Raw genomic sequence first — 23,418 nt, 5'->3', positions numbered from 1 at the left:
GACAGCTTGCATTCTTTTTCTTTTTTCTTTTTGGTGAGAAAATCAAGATTAAGTGACTTGCCCAGGGTCACACAGCTAGTAAGTGAGTGTCAAGTATCTGAGGCCAGATTTTAACTCAGGTCCTCCCGACTCCTAGCCACCCCAATGGCATGCATTCTAAAAACCCCTTCCCCCAATCTGCCCTCCCTTCTATCACCCTCCCCTTCTCTTAATCTCCTTCCCCTTCTATTTTCCTATAGGGTGAGATAGATTTCTATATCCCTTTGCCTGTATATCTTATTTCCCAGTTGTATGTAAAAGCAATTTTTAACATTTGTTTTTAAAACTTTTGAGTTCCAAATTCTCTTCCTTCCTCCCTCCCCACCAACCCTCATTGAGAAGGCAAGCAATTCAGTAGAGGCTATACATGTGTAGTCATGCAAAACACTTTCAAAATAGTCTTGTTGTGAAAGACTAACTATATTTCCCTCCATCCTATCCCACTCCCCCCACCCCCAGTTTATTCTATTCTCTCCTTTGACCCTGTCCCTGTTCAAAACTGTTTGCTTCTGATTACCCCCTCCCCCAATCTGCCCTTCCTTCTATCATCTCCCCACTCTTCCCCCCCTTCCCTCCTATTATCCTGTAGGGTAAGACAGACTTCCATACCCAATTGAGTGTGTATGCTATTCCCTCCTTAAGCCAATTCTTATGCAAGTAAAGTTTACTCACTTCCTCTCACCTCCTCCCTCTTCCCCTCCACTGTAAAAGGTTTTTCTTGCCTCTTTTATGTGAGATAATTTACCCCCGTTCTACCTCTCCCTTTCTCTTTTTCCCTGTATAATCTTCTCTCACCCCTTAATTTTATTTTTTATATATCATCCCTTTATATTCAACTCACCCTGTGCCCTATACATTCCCTCCAACTACCCTAATACTGAGAAAGGTGTCATGAGTTACAAATATCATCTTTATATGTAGGAATGTGAACAGTTCAACTTTAATAAGTCCCTTATGATTTCTCTTTCCTGTAGCACCTTTTCATGCTTCTCTTGAATCTTGTATTTGAAAGTCAAATTTTCTATTCAGCTCTGGTCTTTTCATCAAGAGTGCTTGAAAGTCCTCTATTTCTTTGAATGTTTATTTCTCCCCCCCCCAAGGATTATACTCAGTTTTGCTGGGTAGGTGATTCTTGGTTTTAATCCTAGCTCCTCTGACTTCTGAAACATCATATTCTAAATCCTCTGATACCTTAATGTAGAAGTGGCTAAATCTTGTGTTATCCTGATTGTGTTTCCACAATACTTGAATTATCTCTTTCTGGCTGCTTGCAATATTTTCTCCTTGACTTGGGAACTCTGGAATTTGGCTATAATATTCATGGGAATTTTCCTTTTGGGATCTCTTTCAGGAAGTGATCAGTGGATTCTTTTAATTTCTATTTTACCCTCTGGTTCTAGAATATCAGAGAAGTTTTCCTTGATAATTTCTTGAAAGATGACACCTAGGCTCTTTTTTGATCATGTTTTTCAGGTAATCCAAGAATTTTTAAATTACCTCTCCTGAATCTGTTTTCCAGGTCAGTTGTTTTTCAAATGAGATATTTCACATTGTCTTCTATTTTTTCATTCTTTTAGTTTTGTTTTATAATTTCTTGATTTCTCATAGAGTCATTAGCTTCCATTTGCTCCATTCTAATTTTTTTTTAAGGGGATTGGGGTTAAATGACTTGGCCAGAGTCAAACAGCTAGTAAGTATTATGTGTCTGAGGCCGGATTTGAACTCAAGTCCTCCTGACTCCAGGGCCAGTGCTCTATCCACTGCACCATGAAGCTGCCCCTCCATTCTAATTTTTAATTATTTTCTTCAGTGAGCTTTTGGACCTCCTTTACCACTTGGCCAATTCTCTTCACTGGCTTTTTGGACCTCTTTTGCCATTTGGTCTACTCTATTTTTTTAAGGTGTTATTTTCTTCAGTATTTTTTTGGGTCTCCTTTAGCAAACTGTTGACTTGTTTTTCATGATTTCCTTGTATCACTCTCATTTCTCTTCCCAATTTTGCCTCTACTTCTCTTACTTGATTTTCAAAATCCTTTTTGAGCTCTTCCATGGCCTGAGACCAATTCATATTTTTCCTGGAGGTTTTGGATGTAGGAGCTTTTGTTTTGTTGTCTTCTGGTTGTCTGTTTTGAACTTTTTTGTCACCAAAGTAAGATTATATAGTCTGAGGTTTTTTGCCTCTGTTTGTTTATGTTTCCAGCCAATTACTTAACTTTTTAATTTTTCATTAAGGTAGGACTCTTCTTCCAGTGTGGTGGGTGTACTGTCCCAAGCTTCAAGGGCTTTGTGCATCTGTTTTCAGAGACACTTCTTGGGACCTGTGAATTTTCAGTTCTTCCAAGGTGGTATGATCAAAGGAGAGGTGTTTACTCCTTTCCTGGCCTGTGCTCTGGACTCTGAGTGACCACAAGCACTCTTTTCTGTCTTGGAACTGTGAGGAGGATTTACTCTTCACTGCCACCACAAGCTCCACCATGCCAGTGCTTCTCTTCAGCCCAGGACTGCCACCCAGGACTGTGACCCCGATCCAAGCACAGACAAAGCAAGAGAATCCTGCCTCAGTGCCAGCAAAGATATCCCTGCAATCCCCCTCTGATCAGCTGCTTGATTCCCCTACCATCTGTAGGCCAAAAGCTCCTGAAGCACCTGCAGCCACCACCCTGGGGCTGCACCAGGGATGGGGCTGGGACCAAGTTCCTCTCTCACCCAGGTCCAACTGACCTTTCCTACTGACCTTCTAAGTTGTCTTTGGCATTTCTGGGTTAAGAAGTCTGGAAACTGCCACAGCTACCAGTGATTCAGTCCCCTGAGGCCGGCTCCAGGTTCTCTGGGGCCCTGTCTTTGCCTGCATGGCCCATGCTGAACTGTGCTCCTCTCCCAGCCCATCCAGGCTGTCTTGGGCTGGAAATTTGTTTCACTCTGTCCTTTTGTAGGTTCCGTTACTCTAGAATTTGTTCAGAGCCATTTTTCACAGGTATCTGGAGGGATTTGGGGGAGAACTCAAGTAAGTCACTGGTTTTACTCTGCCATCTTGGCTCTGCCCCGCTTCAGTCCCCTTTTTCCTTTTTTATGATCTCTCTGGGATACATACATAACAGTGGTATTGCTGGATCAAAGGGTAAACACACTTTGAGTGTCCTTTGGGCAGAGTTCCAAATTGCTCTCCAGAATGGCTGGATCAGTTTACAACTCTACCAGCAATGCATTAGCATCCCAATTTTCCCACATGTTCTACAACATTTATCATTTTCCTTTTCTGTCATTATAATAGACTTCTAATTGGTCCCCCTGCCTCAAATCTCTCATCGCTACATGCCATACCACATATGATGCCATATTTTCTAAGTGAAGATCTGATCCCTACTCAAACAGCACCAACAGTTCCCTGTTGCTTTTAGGATAAAAAGAACGCTCCTTACTTTAGTTTTAAAGCTCTTCATAATCTATCTTCCAAACTATTTGAATATTGTCCCTACCCCCCAACCCCATACTCTGTGATCCAGCTGAACTCATCTTTCCTCTATTTCTCACACAGGCCACACCATCTCCTGTATCTGTGCCTTGGTACTGTAGTCCCACTCGCTTAGAAGGCCTCCCTTCCTCCATTCTCACTCATGGAGGCACTACGTCTGCATGAAGCTGTTTCTCATCACTCCACTACTGGTGCCCTTCCTCCCAAATTACCTTGGGTTGAATTACTTTGCATATATTTGCACTTATTCATTTTATTTTATTAATTTTGTTTTCAAATGAAGATATTCCTTCTCTCCCTCCCACCTTCCTTCCACCACGAATTGAGAATGCAAGAAAAACAAGACCACTGTTACAAATATATATTTGGTCAAGCAAAACAAATTCCTGTATCGGCCATGCCCTCAAAAGAGATTTTAATCTACATTCTGAAGCCGTCATTTCTCTATTAGGAGGTGGATAGCCTGTTTCAACATCAGTCTGCTGGAATCAGATTGGGTCAACTTTCAAAGTTGATTGTCTTTATAATAATATTGTTCTTATTGTATATATTGTTTTCTTGCTTCCCTCATGTCACTTGCATCATTTCATTCAAGTCTTCCTACACTTCTCTGAAACTATCCCCTTCACCATTTCTTATAAGTACTATAGTATTCCATCCTTTCGTATATCAGAATTTGTTTTGCCATTCCCCAATTAATAGGAAAAACCTCTCTCTAAGTTTCCAAAACTCTGCCATCACAAAAAGAGTTGCTATAAATGTTTTTGTATATATGGGTCCTTTTCCTCTCTTTGATCTCTTTGGGAAATAATTGGTAATGGTATTGATGGGTCAAAGGGTATACATAGCTTTTAGTTCCAAATTGCTTTCCAAGATGACTGGACCAATTGACAGCTCCACCAATAGTGAGCACGTTTTCCACAAAATTTCTAGTATTTGTCATTTTCCTTTTTTGCAAACTTCACCAATCTTATGGGTATGAGAGTACCTCCATGTTGTTTTAGTTTGCACTTCTCTAATTATTAATGATTTACAGCATTTTTTCCTTACAGTTGTCGATAACTACAGCACACCATACGGTCCATGGGGTTTTCTTGGCAAAGATACTAGAGTGGTTTGCCATTTTCTTTTTCAGTGGATTAAGGCAAACAGAGGTTAAGTGGCTTGCCCAGGGGCCTACAGTTAGTAAGTGTCTGAAGCTGGATTTAAACTGAGGTCTTCTGACTCCAGGCCCAGTGTTCTATCTACTAGCTCAGCCTATCAATGAGCAAGTAATATTTCTCCAATTACTTAGATCTGTCTTTGTGTAAAGAGTGTTTTGAAGTTGTGTTCATATAGTTCCTTTCTGTGTCTCTTGGCAGAAAGACTCCCAAATATTTTATATTTTATTATATATATTTATCATATATGTATATTTTATATACATATACATATATGCATGTGTGTATGTAGTTATTTTAAGTGGAATATGTCTTTTTATCTCTTCCTGCTAGATTTCGTTAGTATTGTAAAGAAATGCTTATGATTTATATGAGTTTATTTTATATTCTGAAACTCTGCTGAAGTTGTCCATTATTTTAATTAGTCTTTTAGTTGTCTCTAGGGTTCTCTAAGTAAACCATCATATTCTCTGCAAATAGCAACAATTTTGTTTCTTCTTTACTTATGCTTATTCTTTCAATTTCTTTTTCTTGTCTTATTGTTATAGCTAGCATTTCTAGCACTATACTGAGTAATAATGGTGATAATGGAGAGGAGAAAGAGATCCAGGGAAGTTTTACAGAAAAGGCAGCATGTGATCTGGGCCTCAAAGGAAGACAAAAGATTTCCACAGACTCTGATCAGAGGGGAACACATTCCAGGCACAGGTGATGGGCTAGGAAAAAAGATACAAGCAAGAGGAGGTGGGATGATCCTGGGAAACATCAGGCGGTCCAGTTTGGCTGGAACCAACAAGTATGTTAAGCAGAATCCCCGCTGAGAAGGTACACTAGAGCTAGACTGTGTAGGACCTCAAATTCCAGGCTGAGAGGCTTTTCTGTGGCCTTAAAGGCAAAAGAGAGTCTTTGAAGGTAGACTACTCTTAGAACTAGGAACAGGTGAAATCTGAGCATTAGTTAGGACCCTTCATGCAGGATAGCCATAGCTGCTTACAAAATCCATTCAGCCCTCCATGATTCCCCATACCTCAGGTGAGACTGTCTAACCAGGATTCTGACTGTGTAAACATGAAAACAGTACCTACAAAAGGAAGCACCTTGAAACGAAGGGCACACTATAACAAAGGGATTATCTTATATATTTAAACTATGCTTATAAAATTATACACATACCTGATACACACACATATATCTACATATGCTTCTGTATGATCCAGAAGAAAATGAAAGCTAACATTTATGGAGAGCTTTTGGGTTTGCACAGCTCTTGACAAATATCATCACATTTGATCCTCACAATAACCTTGGGGGTAGGTGCTCTCAGGATCCCCATTTTACAGATGGGGAAGCTGAGGCAGGCAGCGTTGAAGTGACTTGCCCAGGATTACACAGCCAGAAGGTAGCTAGGGCTAGATCTGATCCCAGGTCTCCCTGAGTCTAGGCCCAGGGCTCTATCCACTGAAGAACCTAGCTACCTGATAGTATATATGTCTATGTATGTATAATTGTATCTATATGATATCTGTGTATACACATATGTACATACATACATACAGAAATGATAGTATATAGTGTAGTAGATGGACACGTGATTGTATATCTTAGCATTCTGTAAAAGACAGTGAGAGAAGAAAGAGTTCATTTAGCCACTCAGCACAAATCAGTAAATCCCTGAGGATACAACTTAAATCCTCATATCCTGCCTTGTTGATTAGAACATCAGAAGCCCACTGTAGACACAACTGGAAACTCCAGCTCTCCAACAGAGCTGCCTCTGTTTATCTACCCTTTTATTTTCCCCAAAAGGAACGCAATATCTCAAGCCTTCCACTTTGCATGGAATTCTATAGGCAACCAGTGCCAGTTCAAAATATAAACAGATATTGCAAGAGAGCTTAAGACTTCAGCACAGGGCCTTTCACAAAGTAGGAGCTCAAAACATATTTGTTTAATAGAACTGAATTAGACCGTTCTCGTACTCTCAGACCTCTAGGCTGTGGGGCACAGTAAAGGAGTCCATGAGAAGCACTTAGGTATTACCTAGAGAGAATAATTGCCACTTGCTTTCTTGTTCTCTAAGGGATCACTAAAATACTGTACCTCTGATGATTTTATAATTTAAACACTTCTGAGATCATGATATAAGCAAAACTCTCTAAGTAGAGTGATTCAAATAATAAGATGTACTTCAAAAAACCTACAAGTTTTTTTTTCTTATTCACATAAATCAATCCTAGTTACATGTGAGCACATACACTGAATATTTTACAGCCAAAAGAAATACTGATAACAAACTAAGTGACTGGGACAAAAAGGAAATCAAGTTTTTTAAACCTCATGAGAAATACACTTTTACCAAGACCACAAAGTTGCTTTATGGCTATAAATACAAAATGATAGGAGACAGTACATATGAACTCTCTTGTTCAGCAGTCATGCCAATTTGGATAATAATTAGTCAGGAAGACAGTTCCCTTTGGTTCCTTCTAGGTGTGACTACATTCAATCTGATAGGACATGTCCCCAGAGGCCCTCCCTAAAGCACTATACAGCAATAGAGTTATCTTTGAACATATGTTCTTGTTACCTTAAGGAGGATCCTGAGAGGTGACATCTCAGTATCTGAGATAGTGTCAGCATTACAGTTAGCCTATAACATAACGGTAGCTCTGTACCACTGGAAAAATCATTTAACCTTTCTCAAACTATAAGTTGTAACAAGTCGATTTGTATTGTTCCTCACTGGGCACTGGGAACTCCCTAACCAATGAAATCCCAAGTCTGGAGGAAAATAAAGAAAGGTGTTCCAATCTGAGTCCTTATGCACACCCTTATACAGTTACTGTATATTCTCCAAACCCAGCCTTGATGGCAAGTCCTCCCAAAATGAAAATGATTAAGAACAAAAGATTTTTTTGCTTATACAGACGCACCAGAATCATCTATTATAGAAAGTGAACAACTCTGAATATTAAAGGAAAAATTTAAGAATCTACCCACTTTATCTTTGTATATAGCAAAAATCTAATACAATATATACATATGTACTTCTCACATATAAAATAAAAAAAAATCAAGAAAGGTACTTATAAAAATAAGAGAAGATTCTCTTAAAGTTACAGAACATCCCTCTAAGGGAGACCAGCATCCCAATTCACTGAAAGCCTTTCAAATTCTCAAATTAAGTATTCTAACCAGCATTTTATTCAGATAGTAAGCGAGATACTTCACATAGAACTTTTGCTAGGAATGAGTTCAATTCATGATAGGGATCCCTGTACTTATTCTAGATCAAGAAGGTAGCTTCAGATACACTCCCCATTACAAACATGTGTGAGGTCAGAGACAAGTAGACAACCACCTAGGCAGCTAGTGCTATTGTCACTTTGGAGGGTCATCCAGAGGAGGAATTATAGCATGGTGATAGTACATACTGCAGACTGGTGATCTTAGGGGTCCTTTCCTACTCCAAGCACAGGCAAAACCAACTGCCAGTCTACTTTCCCAATTATCAAACTATGAAGGAATTGTCTTCCTTAAGATACCAAGACCATTGAGAAAATGCACATGATGTAAAGGCGCCCACACCAGTGACTTCCCCCTGCTGCAGCAGTTGCCGGGTCTGACCTTCAAACAGGCGGTCAAGGCGCTGCCGCTTCACTCTGTGTTTCTCTAGGAGAGCCATGAGCACAAGGTGTCCAGCTTTGTCCCCAGTTCACCCAACACGGGAACAAACCCACTGTGAACCTGGACTCTTCACCTGAAAGAGAAAAAAAAAGATTTAAAATACAGGTTAATGATACATCTTGCCAGGTTTTATTATTTCAAAATTCCATTTTCATTTTGAAAATAAGACACCTTAAATGTTTTCAAATGAAACTGCTTATGAACAGAGGTGGGACCATCCGATCCAACCTACCCCCAGGGCCCAGCATTCTCTTGCATGACTTGGTCACTTGGTGACATCTAACCTTGTCTTGTAATACACCCATATGTACACAGCTAGCCCCATAAATGTCCTATCAGATTATCCACTCTGTCACAGGAACATGTTTCCAGAACACTGAATAAAAATAAACTGTCCTGATAAAAATGGCGTCCACACTTTGTGTTGACACTTTCAAGGAAAAAGCCCAAGACTCTTTCATAGTCTTGTCTCTGAATCTCACAAGATAAGAGAAAGTTACAGGCAGGTTACACAGGAGAAAGTACAGTAAAATGCCTTCCTCAGATTATATCGACTCTATATCAGCCCAAAAGACATGAAAGCTATAGCTCCAGGCTTAGCAAGCAAAGCTGTCCCACCATTTACATTCACAGTAACAGCCTGTGTGCAGAAGACCCTTAAGAGTATAACTGTGAACATGGGCCAAAGTAACACTGTAGGTGACTTTTGAACCATGACCCAGTAAGTGGTCCATTTTTAAATTAAAGACCCAATTGTGTGTATTTAAAAATACACAATGATCATTCCTGTAATATTTGGAACCCAAGAGAAAGGGGGAAGGGAAGGAGACCAAGATAATATTACTCCCAATCAACAGAACCATCATTTGACCCCTATTTTCACACCACAGGAATATATCACTCCAAAGCTTACCAAAAGCTACATTCAAACCTAGCAGAAAAGAGAGATCTCATTATCACAAGACTTCCTTCCTAGCAACCAGATAGGAGCATCACCATGTAATAAATAGCTAAGTTCTAGTAAAATCACTTATAATAATTTTTTTCCTCAAAGACCTAATGTCATTATTTTCCTTTCTTAAGCCTGCTGAAGAACTATGTAGTCAATTCAAATTTATAAATATTCTATAAATGGAAACACTGACAGAGAGAAAATCTTGGGAGAAGCCCCTTTCTTCAGCTCACAGGATTGCTGCCCTGTTCCCCAATTTAGAATACCTGGAGGAGAGTTACAATCAGTTGGTTTGTTATATGCAAATTAGTAAGCTACTGGTACCCATCAGTATCTGCTTCTCTGACGTGGGAGGCTTGACTCCAACTTTACAAGTTAGGATGGGTTTCCTTCATCCTTAATTGAAATTGGGAGTCATTTTCCCATTAAAAATGGTTAGCTATACTACAGGTACATTAAATATTTTGCACATATTTCCCTGAAAATGAAAAAAAAAGTCTAATGTTGATAAATGTGAGAACTTATTCTTCCCCTTACCTATCTCTTTCCAGTGTCACCTATGTTGAGTCTTGAAGGATGAAAGAGAGAGTATATAAGAGATGGTGACTAAACAGTGAGAATGAGAAAGGAGAGGTCTGTTCAAGCATGGAGGCTGATACAAACAAAGGGACATGGTCAAATGAGAATGGGGAACAAGAGTAGCTCAGTTTGACCAAAACACAGAGCAAAGCTGGAAAGATCATTTGGAGTCAAACTATGGAAGGCTTTGAAGGCTGAGATCAACAGTTTATATTCCTTTCTTTGTTAAGCAAACCGATAGTTTCTGAGTAGAGTAACATAATTGGAGCAGGACACTTGGGAAGACGACTTGGGCAGAAGGGTGGAGCTAATGCAAAAGGTTCTTCCTTCCCATATGACCACTTGCTGCTACTGGTCACTTGCTACCACTTCTTCTTCTTTTAAGTGAGGCAATTGGGGTTAAGTGACTTGCCCAGAGTCACACAGCTACCACTTGCTACTTCTGCAGCTGCTGCAGCCCAACCTCCTCAGCAGCTACAGATACTGAAGCTTGGCTGCCATTGCCCTCTCCTAGTTTTTGCCTCTTTTCTCTGACTTTTTTTCCCCCTCAACCCAAATGACTGCTGGCCAAGGTTCTGGCGTTGGCTCTTTTCTACTCTTTCTCTATATAACCACAATGCTGGCATATGCAGTTACTTCACCACTTCATAGGTGATCGATCACCTCCGTAGATGATCCTTGGATCCACAAATCTCTCTCACATTTGCAAATGTTTTCTGCCTTAAGACAACCCCCTGGAATCTTAGTTTCGTTTTGGACATGTTGAGTTTATCTTATCCCCTAAAGTAACCATTTTCTTCTTTTGACTTCTATTTCTGCCAGATAAAACATTATTCCCCAAATTTCAGGGTTATCTCTGACTAGTCAGTCAGTCAATAAGCATTTATGAAGCACCTACCGTGTGCTGGGCACTGTGTGAAGTGCTGGGGATAACAAAGACAAATGACAATCCCTGCTTATAAGGAGCTCATAGACTAGTGGGGGAGACAACATGAAAAGAACTTTGTATGAGCAGGATATACATAGGATAAATTGGAGCTCATCAAGAGAGGTAAGGCACTCGCATTAAGGGGAATTGGGAAAGGCTTCTTGTGGCAATTGGGAAAGGCTTCTTGTGGCATACAGGATTTTAGCTAGGACCTGAAGAAAGCTAGGGAAGTTGGGAGGCAGAGATGAAGAGAAGGAGAATTCTAGACAGAGGAGCTGGTAAAAATGTCTGCACTCAGGAGATGCAATGTCTTGTTTGAGCAACAGTAAAGAGCCTAGTGTCACTGGATAGTACAGAGGCTTAAGTAAGATGCAAGAATACTGGAGAGGTCCCCAATTCATAAATGGTCAAAGGATATGAAAAGGCAGTTCTCAGATGAAGAAATTAACGCCATCTATAGTCATATGAAAAAATGCTCCAAATCACTATTGATTAGAGAAATGCAAATCAAAACAACTCTGAGGCACCACATCATACCTGTCAGATTGGCCAACATGACAAAACAAGAAAATGATAAATCTTGAAGAAGACGTGGGAAAATTGGAACACTAATGCATTGATTCATGGAGTTGTGAAATGATCAGACCATTTTGGAGAGCAATTTGGCACTATGCCCGAAGGGCTATAAAAATGTGCATACCCTTTGACCCAGCAATAGCACTTCTAGGGCTGTATCCAAAGAGATCATACAAATGGGAAAAGGACCCACATGTACAAAAATATTTATAGTAGCTCTTTTTATGGTGGCAAAGAATTGGAAATTGAGAGGATGCCCATCAATTGGGGAATGGCTGAGCAAGTTGTGGTATGTGAGTGTAATGGAACACTATTGTGCTATAAGAAATGATGAGCAGGCAGACTTCAGAAAACCCTGGAAAGACTGTATGGTCTGATACTGAGTGAAGTGAGCAGAACCAAGAGAACGTTGTACAAAGTAACAACCATGTTGTGCCATGACTAATATTGACAGACTTAGCCCTTCTCAGCAATGTAAGGATCTAAGACATCTCCAAAGGCCTCCTGATGGAAAATGCTATCCACATCCAAAGAAAGAACTGTGGGGTTTGCATGCAGATCGAAGCATACTATTTGCTATTTTTTTTCTTCTGTTCTGTTTTGTTTCCTTTTTCTGGTGGTTCCTCCTATTGGTTTTAATTCTTACTTACAACATCACTAATGTGAAAATATGTTTAATAGGAATGTATATGTACAGCCTATATCAGATTGCATGCTGTATTGGGGAGGAAGGGCAAGAAAAATTTTAAAAGTTTATGGAAGTGATTGTTGATAAATCAAAATAAATTAACAAAAAAAATAAAAAATATTGGAGAGGTAGGAGAAGTCTTGCAGGAAAGGGTACTAGATTCAAAACAGAGGATTTTATATTTGATCCTAAAAGCAACTCTATTAGAAAAACAATACATTATGATACATTATTGGCACAAACCTGTATGCTTATAATCAGAAAATCTAAAAGGAGCACTAGCTACATACAGCAAAACCACAAATCATGTAATTCAAAAAGTCCCTTTCTCTAACTCTCGATTTATGTGTGTACAAGGATGACTGAAGAATCACCACTTCCAAAATGAATGCCAAGTACTGAAAAAATGCCATTTAAGCAAAAGATTTTGCCTAAAAGCATTACTTAGAAGCTTCCTACCTGGCCATGGGATAATATTACCAAAGATTTAGAGTTGGAAGAGACGGTAGAGGTCATCTAGCCCAAACACCCCATTTATAAGGAGGAAATGAGAGCCCAGAGAAGTTGATACATTTGTCCATGGTCTCTAGGTTCTGAGTAGTACAGGCCAAATCCCAGTGTTCACACTGTTTTTCTATTATGATGAAAGTAAAATATATTGCTTTTTCGTTATGGATAACAAGTTGTCATGTAGTAAGTCACTCTGATGAACTCTGAGTAGTTCATTCTTATCATGCCAGCTTCAATATGAAATTCTGCCAGATGATGGAAAGGACAACAAACCTAACACATATGAGAAATATTGAAGGCAAAACAAAAAACCTTATAATTATGAGAATACCAATTATAGCAATAACTAAACCACAACATGAATAATTTGGAGAAATGACAAGGCATGCTATTTTATGATGCTAGATTTCATTCTACCAAAAGACTGAACTGAATTAACAATCATCACAGTTTAGCAATAAGGGGAGAATACTGATGAGAACAACATAAAGTGACACCTTAAATCTTAGGGAACTCAGTCATCTGAACTGCTAAATATTAAGGGAAAAAAAAAGAGGTCCCCCAAATAGATGTCAAAGTCTATGCTATAAAGCAGCGCCTATACAATTTCTAAAAGGATTCCTTGGCTCCCCAACCCAAGTGTCTTTATTCTTTATTTACACATAATTCTAACAGCCTTGGCTACAGAGTTTTCCATTCCATAGCCAATTAGATGAAGAAAACTGGAAGAGCCTGGCTAGAATCATATTGCCAGTAAAAAAGTGAAAGTTGACTAAGAAAAGAAAGAAGAAACTATAAAATACAGACGCGACAATTCAAAAAATGTAACAGCCTGAGACAATTTAGAATAGAGCCAAACAGCTCTACATGATCCAAAACGTTTCAGGGGCATCAGTTTATCAGAGCACAGTACCAGTGATTTTTTGTAATGACACCCCCAAAATACAGAAAAGGATATGCTCCAGTCAGTAACCTGTGACAGAAAGCCTGGTAGATCTGGACTGGGAGTCAAAGATGGGGACATTCCTAGTTCTCCTATCTCTCTGAGCCAGTTTCATCTTTGGGAACAGGGGCATTAAAAACCACATTCTACCTACTTCACAAGACCTCTGGCCCTTAATTTCCTCATCCACAAAACAAATGAAATATCTTAAATGATTTTCTTCCACCAGCTCTAAATCTTAGAATACTGAAATGAGATAATGCATCTCAAACAATTATACATACATATGTATGTGTGTATACATACAAAATGCACAATGGCATACATATATGTGTGTATACATAGATATACACATACAGGGCCATCTCCAGTCATCCTGATCTATATCTTGCTATTGGACTCAGATGACTGGAGACCTCTCCTTCACTTAAATCCAATTCACTTAAGTCATGGCATCAACTTCCTGATGTCATGGTCCTCTGAGTACAAAGGACAAACAACAACCTGTGAGTAGTCCAAGATGCCCCAGTGGGGACCTAACTGGCCAGTTCCAGTTGGGCAACACAGCTCCTTCCTCCCTCCCTCTTTCCTTCCTTCCTTCTTTCCCCCTTCCCCTTCCCTTCCCCTGTCTATATCCACCCTTACCTACTAGTGCTCTATCCAAAGGAATGTAAATTTTGATGGCTGAAACCTACCTTGATATCTTGGGGTTTACAGGTTAGATTTCTTTCTTAAAGACCATCCCTTAAACTCAATTCACTCTGACTCTCATTGATTGGCCAACACTGGGTCCCAGTCCAAATCCTACTTAGTGGTCATTGTTTGGGCCCAGATGGCTCAGAGTGAATATAAATGGTAATTGTTTCTATTTTGGCCAGAAACCCTAAGGGTCTTCCCCTCCCAGATTGATTTCTTCCTTTCTTTCTTTTTTTTATTAGGTAAAAGGGTCCATTCCTTGGCTCATTTCTTACCTAGCCTTAATCACTAAATTGGCAATTCCTCATTCAAAGTAGAACTAAAGGCTAAGGTCTCTCACTACATCCAGCACCAGCTCCAGTCATCCTGATTTATATCTTGCCACTGGACACAGATGGCTCCAGAGGAGAAAGTGAGATTGGTGACTTTGCACAGCCCTCCCTCACTTAAATCCAATTCACTTGAAAGTCGTGGCATCACCTTCCTGATACCATGGTTCTCTTCAAGAATGAAGGACAAACAACAAGATATACAGCTAGTAATCAATTTACGTAAATTACAAATTTGCATTATGCAAATTCAACTCCTCAGGTAGCTGGCAGGAGCCAGTGCCTGGGTTTTGGGAAGGCAGGAAAGGCAGCAGCAGCAAGGCAGCAGCACTGGTGCAGCCCCCAGGGTCCTGCCCTCTAGGCACTGAAGCCCTCAGGCTGTGGCTGCTGCCTAAGAGCTGCAGAGGGCGCAAGGGGAGGAGGAGGTCTTCAAGAGTCCACTTACATTTGGAGAGAACTAGCTGTATGCATATATAAAATCATAAAACACTATATAAATATTGCTAATATTATTTTAAGGCTATTTGGAAAATGTGTAAGTCATATTTTGGAACAATTCCCATTAACAATGATTAAAATTTTAAGTTTCACAGCTTACAGATTTAAGCTAGAATGCTGAATTTAGAGTCAGAAGGACCTGGGTTCAAATCCCACTTCTGAGACTTGCTAGCTATAAGATCATAGGCAAGTCCCTAACCTCTCGGCCTCAGTTTGCTCATCTGCACAATGGTGACAGTACTTGTAATATCTATCTAAAAGGATCGTTTTAAGGCTCAAATGATATATGTAAAGATATTTATAAGCATTCAAGTGCTATGTACATGTTAGCTATCATTATATATTATCTAGAAAATTCTCCCCTCCCTATTGCTACCAAAGGAAGGATAGATTCAATGGTTAAAATACCCAGCAGATAACCAATAATCTATCCATTGTTAAATCCAGTTCTCTGCCCTTATCCTTCTTGACCTCTTTTGATCTTTGACCCCTGTTTGAAACCACCTCCTAGAAACTGTCTTTCCTGGGTTTTTGTGACACTTTTTTCCTGGTTCCCCTCATACCTGCAAAACTCCTCCTTCTCAGTCTCTCTTAGTAGACTGGGAATCAATGTAATCTCAAATGGACAATGTCCAAAAATGAATTCATTATCTCTCCCCCTAAAACCACTCTTCCTCTAACACTATTATTCCTATCAAGGTTATCCTTGCAGAAACCCAGTTCCCGACCTCAGTGTCATGCTCAACTTTGCCCACTATCATCTATTTTACCTCCATATCATCTCACTCATCCAATCCCTTTGTGTCCACTCACAAGGCCTTTTTTCATAGTATAACAGGACCATAAATCATCTAGTCTAACCTGCTCAATGAGTGAACAAATGAGTAAATTAAGGTCCAGGAAGGCTAAGACTTGACAAGCTGGTCTCTACCTCATACTTCTCTTCTCAATCCATCTTCAACTAAACTCCCATTCCTAATACACAGGTTTCCTCATGAAGCCAGAGGGCTTCCTATGGCCTCAGGACCAAAGTCCTCTGTTGGGCACTTAAAGCCTTTCCACATATGGCTCCAGCTGACCTTTCCAGATTTCTTACACATTAATTCCCTTCATGCATGCTATTCTTGCCCAGACATCTTGGCTTACTTGACTCCCTCACAGAGAGACCCACCTCTGTGTATTTTCAGAGGGTGTCCACCTTACCTCTCCAAATGCTTAGCTGAAGTGTTATTTCCTACATTTAGCCTTAACTGTTTTTTCCAGTCCCCAGCTGCCAGTGCCTTCCCCATCCTCTGAAATAACCTTTTTCTGTATCTGGAAACCACTCCACTCCATTTTTGTCTCCATACCTTAAGTAGTTAAGAACATACCTCAATCAATCAATCAAAGGCTTTAGACTAAGCAAGATAAGTCCTTTAAACTGGATGCTACCTAAGAAACATGTGCGGCCATGCCCTAGGGGTCATCTAGAATTGACCAAGCTCATTAAAAGTGGATTCATTCTTAAAGTTGGAGCCAGCATGGGGGTTCTGGATGTTTAGCTAAATACCTAAAAAAGGAACTGCTTGGGGGAGGAGGAGAAATTTCAGCTCCAGTTTCAGCCTGCCCCATCCTCACCCCATCACACCCCTCTTAATCAGAAGAAAATCCTGTAAGCTTTGAACAGTCTAGAGTATTTGGGAATTCCAATCCTCTTTCTAGCATCTTAGCATTAGCCTCCTAGGCCAGCATCACCTGGTGATAGTGTTTTAGGAGGCAAGGATAGACTACAGTGCAGAAAAACCAAATATAACTGCACTGTACCTAGAGGATGCTCCTAAGGAATGGGAAAAAAGGACTGTTCATAACCAGGAACTGTGAGTTACCCCTTACGTGTGCTTTCCGAGCTTAAGCCCATTTTACCCTGAACTCTCTACATACTTTGTGGGAGAGGGTGTCCTACACTTTTGAGGTAGTTTTTTGTGCCAACTGTTACTGTGACACCTTAGTATCTACCCTTTCTAAAACTATATAAGGTTGAAGAATCAAAATAATTTTCAATTGATAATGTCTGAGGAGAAATAGACTATTGGAGACTTTAGCTGACAGAATTAGAGAATCACCCCTGACCTCTTAGGAATAACCCTGGAACCCAGAAAGAGGAATGGGGAGAGAAGAGGGGGGAGAGAATGAATGATAGAGACACATTGTGCCAAGCTCTTGAGACTTGACTCATCTGTGGGAGTGGGAATTGGGATAAGGATCCTCAGAATTTAAAAAGGCTACTGAAAAATTTTGCATCTACTTATATATGCACATGTTGTTTCCATCAGTTGCCAAGTTTTCGGTCTCCATGTGGGTTTCATAAGACATCTAAAGGAGTATGGGACCAACCAGTTGAAAGATGACTCACATCTCATCCTTCCCATGATAACCAATCATTGAACATATGTCAAACACCACATTGACCCCTTGACCTCTTCTGACCTCTTCAGGCCTCTTCTGTTGGTCTGACTTGTTGCACAAACTCCCAACTCTCTTTTCTGTGCCAAATGTTAGATGCTTAGGCTGGTTAGATCTGTGACTCAAAGCACTCATAGTAGCTGCAAAGGCTGTTGGAATAATTCTTTCCCTAACCCAGCCTCCCAGATCACCTTGAAGAATGGAGGTACCCCTCCATTGGCTCTGGGTTCTGAGGCAGTGGTCGATAACAGCCTCTTTTGACTAAGTTTCACTTTTGATGGTAAGGATTGATTTTTTTCATACTAAAATTCACTTGCATGGCTAGATACTTCGATCAAAGTAACTGAAAAAATCAATTAGTAATAAATAATTATTATTCATAAGGGTCATATCTCTAGGATATATATAGGGATTTTTAACAAATAATTAGGTATATTAAATCATACTGCTCTCACCAAAAATATTTTCTGCTGTACCACATTCTTTTTAATTTCTGTCTCTGTATATATTTTATGATGTCCACAACTGACTCATATTTCAATATATACAATTTAAAAATGAATGTACACACACATATCTTGAGGGTAAATGCTAAAAAATGTTTGACTGATGAGGTATGTGATCAATGGAACACTGTGATCAAAGTGAGCACTGACCACCCGCTGGTTCCACCCATCAATATCTCTTTCCTGGACCACTATCATTGTCTTGCCTCTCCAATTCATACTTCATATAGCTCCCAAAGAGATGTTACTGAAACATAGGTCTAAAAATGGCACTTTCCTGCTCAGGAAAAGAAGAAAAAAAGGAAACAAAAAGATAAAAACAAAATCTTTTGTTCACATTGAAAGCTCTTCACAACCTTGCTCTCCTTACATATTTTATATTCCAATCAAATTGGCCAATTTGCTATTTCTCACATACATCTTTTTTCAAGACTTTGCACAGATTATAGACTGTCCCCCATGAATGGATTATCTTCTCTCCTCAGTTCCACTTCTTAGACTCCCTGGCTCCCTTCAAGGTGCTAGCTACCTCCAATATAATTCCAATTGTTACTACTCCTCTTCTTCCCTCTAAAAAATAACCTCTCTACTTTCTGTTGACTTAGTATTTCTATAACTTATTTGTGCATGTGCCTTATTCTGCCATTAGAATGTTGGATCCCTAAGTGCAAGGATTGTCTTTGTATCACTCCAGACCTATAGAGTGTGATGAGCAGAGTGGATAATACTTCTTATTGAATTGCATGTTTGCATATGGTATTTGGAGGCTGAGGGTGTGGAGGAGGGGTTATCAGGACATGGTCAGAGAAACATCAACTAATGCAGAGTAAGGAATACAGAATCAAGAAGATGCCATATACAATGACTACAATCACATAAGTGAAGGCCACACTAAAAATATAACAGAATTCAAGTCAAATGCTGTTGTCAATTTTGGTTTCAGAAAACTGAAAGTAAAATACACTTCCTACCTTTCTGGTAAAGAATGGAAAAAGAACAACAGAATGTTCATTACACAGACTGTCAATCACAACTAGTAAAGTACATTAGATGGTTTTGCTTAACAATATATGCATAGGTCACATATACATCTGTATATAGGTCCTATGAGAGGTCCTGTGGGAGGAGGTGCTGTTTATCAGGTGACTGAAGCATCAAAACCAATTTTACCATTTAAACATGTTTTAAGAACAGGCCTTCATTTCAGGTAGAGAGAACATGAGGGATAGATATTTCTCCCTTTTCTCTGAATAAAACCCACCATTTTGTTGCCCAGAGAAGGAGTTCTTAACCTTTTTTGGGTCATGGACCTTTTTGGAAGTCTGATGAAGCCTTTGGTCCCCTACTCAGGATGAGATGTTTAAAGGCATAAAATAAAATACATAAGATTATGAAGGAAACCAATTATATTGAAATACATTTATCAAAGTGTTTAAAAAAAAGTTATGTCATATAGTTCATGGACCCCTTGAAATCTATCCATGGACTCCTTGCGGGGGAGGGAGGTGTCTATGGACCCAAGGGTACAAACATCTGATCTAAACTGAACCTTTAATATTCTGCCAAAGAACAAAAGTAAAGTAAATGAAAAACTGAGCAAAGTCCTTTGTGGAGACAAAGGAGCAGGTAGGCAGGAATGAAGGAGACTCAGATGTCCCAAATAGTCCTTTCTCCCCAAAGTCTCTGAGCAATCCTGCTTTTGGTTAGAAGTGAAGGTATTGTCCTCATTCCTCCAAAAACAATTTTACCAGAGATAATTTTTTAAAGAAACTGGTTGAAACAATCCCTTAAGTTACCTTTCTTTCATTTCAAAAAATGTATTTTTATTTCGTCAAATATTTTCCACCTTTCTTCCATTTTGATAATGTAAGCAAAGATTAGCTACAGCTAGTTTTTGTTTTTCCTCAGAAAACTGATTTTGTTTTGTGTGTGTTTGGGAGTTTTTGCTTTTTGAGGTGCATGTGCAGGGATGCACCAGACAACAATTTCACTGCAATTCTGTCATGTTCAGTGATAAATTAATTTAAACTGAACATAAACATTCTATTACCCAACATGACAGGTATGAAATAAAACCAGCAAGCTCTTTTTATCAAGTCACCTCAAAGTCAAGTTAACATATTTCTGCATATGAAAGAGAATATGAGCTTAATCACAGCTTGATTTTGCATAGCACTCCATAGTCTACAAAACAGTTTACTAGACCTATCTCCCTTTCTAGCCTCACATTTAATTATACACCAATCACTAAGCTGCAAAAAAGTCTCCACAGGTAAACAACACAGAACCATATCTGTGACCTTACAACAACAAGAAATTTAATTGGTTGAAGGTTCCCTCACAAAAGCAAGATTCCTTTCTATGTGTGTCTGGTGTGCTATCAGCATTTTCTTTATGCTATGAACTAATCTTAATGGCAAAGTCACTGGTTAGGAAAAAGAATTTACATAATGGCCAGACTGCTTAAACAACTTCAGGTCCTGAACAACAAAAATCTGCAGCCTATCTTAGGAAAACAAGCACCACAACTCTGCTCTCGTCTTAACAGTGTTAACCTCAGCAATATCAGTGCAAAGGAAAATAGACAAGTTGTTGCGATGTATTAGCTTTTCCACTGCCTCACTGGCGAGTTCTGTGCTGGGCAAACAGATCTCCTCTGCTTAAAGTGATGTCTATTTATAGAGCTCTGCCAGCTACATCTTAGCTATTCCTTATGGCAAGGGGAGCCCAAATAAACCTACACCACCCGGGCAATTATAAGAAAATAGACAGCAGCTCTGAATGCTACAGAAAATCTAGGCATCATGGTGGGATGGAAGGGGAGCTGGATTTAGAGGTAGAGGAGCTGAATTCAAATCCTGTCTCTACCACTTAATATCTATCTGTGTGACGTAAGGCAAGTCATTAAATCTTCGTGGGACTTAGTTTCCTCCTCTATGAAATGAAGGGATTGGACGGGATGACCTCTAAGATGCTTTTCAACTCAAAATCTGTGATCCTGCATGAGCCTGCATCCTAATTCCTCTATTTCCTATGGGAAAATATATAATGTAAAAGTGGACAACAAAACAAAACAAACACCCCTGGGGCATGTTACATATGTAAAATAATGTTTAAAAAACCCATTAAAATGTCCATTTTAAATAATACTGTTAAGTATAACTCACTCTAGAAGTTTCCTTCAGACACCTGTTCACTCCCCACCCCCCATCATGGAATTCCATGACTAAACACTGTGCTTTCCATATGTGCTACAACAGAAGTGGGATCTCCTTGATGTGAACATTCTTCCTTTGAACAGTCCAGGCCTGCTCATCCTATGGTGCTCTTCTCCATGTCCCCTCATAAATTTGCTGCAGGACATCTGCCCATGGTGTTTACATTTCCTTGACAGCACAAGGATATGAATGGAGCCTGTGAGCTATTCACTGATTATCTATCCCCTGCTCAGATTATGTGATCTGTTTATCCACTTCTTCCTAGTGTGATTATATCCCATATTAGTCTTCTCTTACATAATTCTTTATTTGTATGTGTGCCTGCTGCCTGCTCCCACCCACAATGTGCTTGTCCATGGCCTCCATCTTCAGATAATGCAGTTTTCCATGACTCCAGCCACACATAATTACTGGAAGAATACTAGTATTAAAAGGATGAACCTCTGTTTCAGTGAAAGGTGGGGGAATCATTTAATTAATCCCATCTGCTTTTTTACTTCTGTTCATATAGTAGATGCTTTTGTGGAATTTAATGTAACTTATTCTATTAAAAGTGCTTTCTTACCTTTCTGAATGCCATGATGGAGTAAAAGGGAATATTGCACTACAAGGCAATAGGACTGGGTTCTAGTCTCAGCTCTGATAATGATGTGCTGAACAACCTAACCCAAATCACTGAACTTCAGAGTCCCCATCCATAAGGAGATCAGACAATCTCTAAAGGCCTTTCAAGTTCTGAAATTCTTTTAGAAATTAGTTTCATTTTAAAAAATGGGGCTCAATTATGAAGATTAAAAACAGTATAAAAAAACCTTACAACTTATGTTAAATGTAATTTTATGTGATTAATTATGATACTATGCGTCAGTCATCAGAGGGAAAAGCTGGTTAAATACAGAAAGGCTCACCACTAAAAGATGGGTAACTATATAAGAAAATTTGGGGACCAAAATTCACATAGATTAAGGCATGTAGGGGTTGGAATCTCATTCAAAAGGAATAGTTATATTATGGAAATGTTTTACATAATTGCACATGTATAACCTATATCAGATTGCTTACTGTCTCAGGGAAGGGGGAGGGGATAGAGAGAAAAAGAGAATTTGGAACTGAAATTTTTATTTTAAAAAATTTTTCCCCAATTTTACTTTTTAAAATTTATTTAGTATTTTATTTTCCCCCAGTTCATGTAAAAGCAATTTTTAACATTCATTTTTAAAACTCTGAGCTCCAAATTCTCTCCCCTCCTCCTTCCCCCCTCCCTTATTGAGAAGATAACCAATTTAATTTAGGTTATACATGTGTAGTCATACAAAACTTTCCAAATCAGTCATGTTGTGAAAGAAAACATAGACAAAAAAAACCTCAAGAAAAATAAAGAAATTAAACAAAAGTATTTTTCAATCTGTATTCAGACACCATCAGTTTTTTCTCTGAGGATGGATAGCATTTTTTATCATAAGTCCTTCAGAGTTGTCTTGGATCACTGTATTGCTAAGAATAGCTAAGTCATTCACTTCTGATCATCTTACAATATTGCTGTTACTTTGTACACAGTACATTTCACTTTGCATCAGCTCATGTAAGTCTTTCAAGGTTTTTCTGAGAGCATTATGCTCATCATTTCTTACAGCACAATAATATTTCATCATAATCAGCCATTGTTCAGCCATTCGCCAACTGATGGAAATCCCCTCAATTTCCAATTCTTTGCCTTCAGAAAAGAGCTGCAATGAACATTTTTGTACATACAGGTCCTTTTCAATTTTGCTGTTTTTAACTCTTTTGGAATACAGACCTAGTAGCATTATCCCTTTGGGCATAGTTCCAAAATGATCTACAGAATCTCTGAATCAGTTCACAACTCCAACAACAATGCATTATTGTTTCTTTTTTCCCACATCCCTTCCAACATTTGTCATCTTCCTTTTCTGTACTATTAGCCAATATAATAGGTATAAGGTAGTACCTCTGAGTTGTTTTAATTTGCACTTCTCCAATTAATAGAGCATTTCTCATATGGCTATAGACACCTTTGATTACTTCACCTGAAAACTTCATATCTTTTGATCATTTATCAATTAGGGAATGTCTATTATTTTTATAAATTTGATTCAGGCCTCCATAAATGAGGCTTTTTTCTGAGTGACTTGCTTCAAAAATTTTTTCACAGTTATTATTTCTATCTGTATTCC

General features: G+C 39.0%; 1 protein-coding gene across 4 annotated transcripts in view; it reads right to left on the bottom strand.

The window, feature by feature from the left end:
* Positions 1 to 23,418, bottom strand: part of CTBP1 (C-terminal binding protein 1) — a 441,341-nt gene that overhangs the window by 275,733 nt on the left and 142,190 nt on the right. For 3 of the 4 annotated variants that reach the window (XM_078148244.1, XM_020992252.2, XM_020992251.2), the window contains exon 3: positions 8,299 to 8,431. In XM_078148244.1, the coding sequence (XP_078004370.1) occupies positions 8,299 to 8,356 (58 nt within the window). In that variant the 5' untranslated portion in view covers positions 8,357 to 8,431. Of the gene's footprint in view, positions 1 to 8,298; positions 8,432 to 23,418 lie in introns of those variants that run through there. The other variant, XM_020992256.2, reaches the window with a different exon arrangement.

The sequence above is a fragment of the Phascolarctos cinereus genome, unplaced genomic scaffold (assembly GCF_003287225.1).
Source record: "Phascolarctos cinereus isolate Bilbo 61053 unplaced genomic scaffold, phaCin_HiC Scaffold_9;HRSCAF=440, whole genome shotgun sequence".
Taxonomy (NCBI): Eukaryota; Metazoa; Chordata; class Mammalia; order Diprotodontia; family Phascolarctidae; genus Phascolarctos; species Phascolarctos cinereus.
This window is presented reverse-complemented; position numbering and strand designations above follow the sequence as displayed.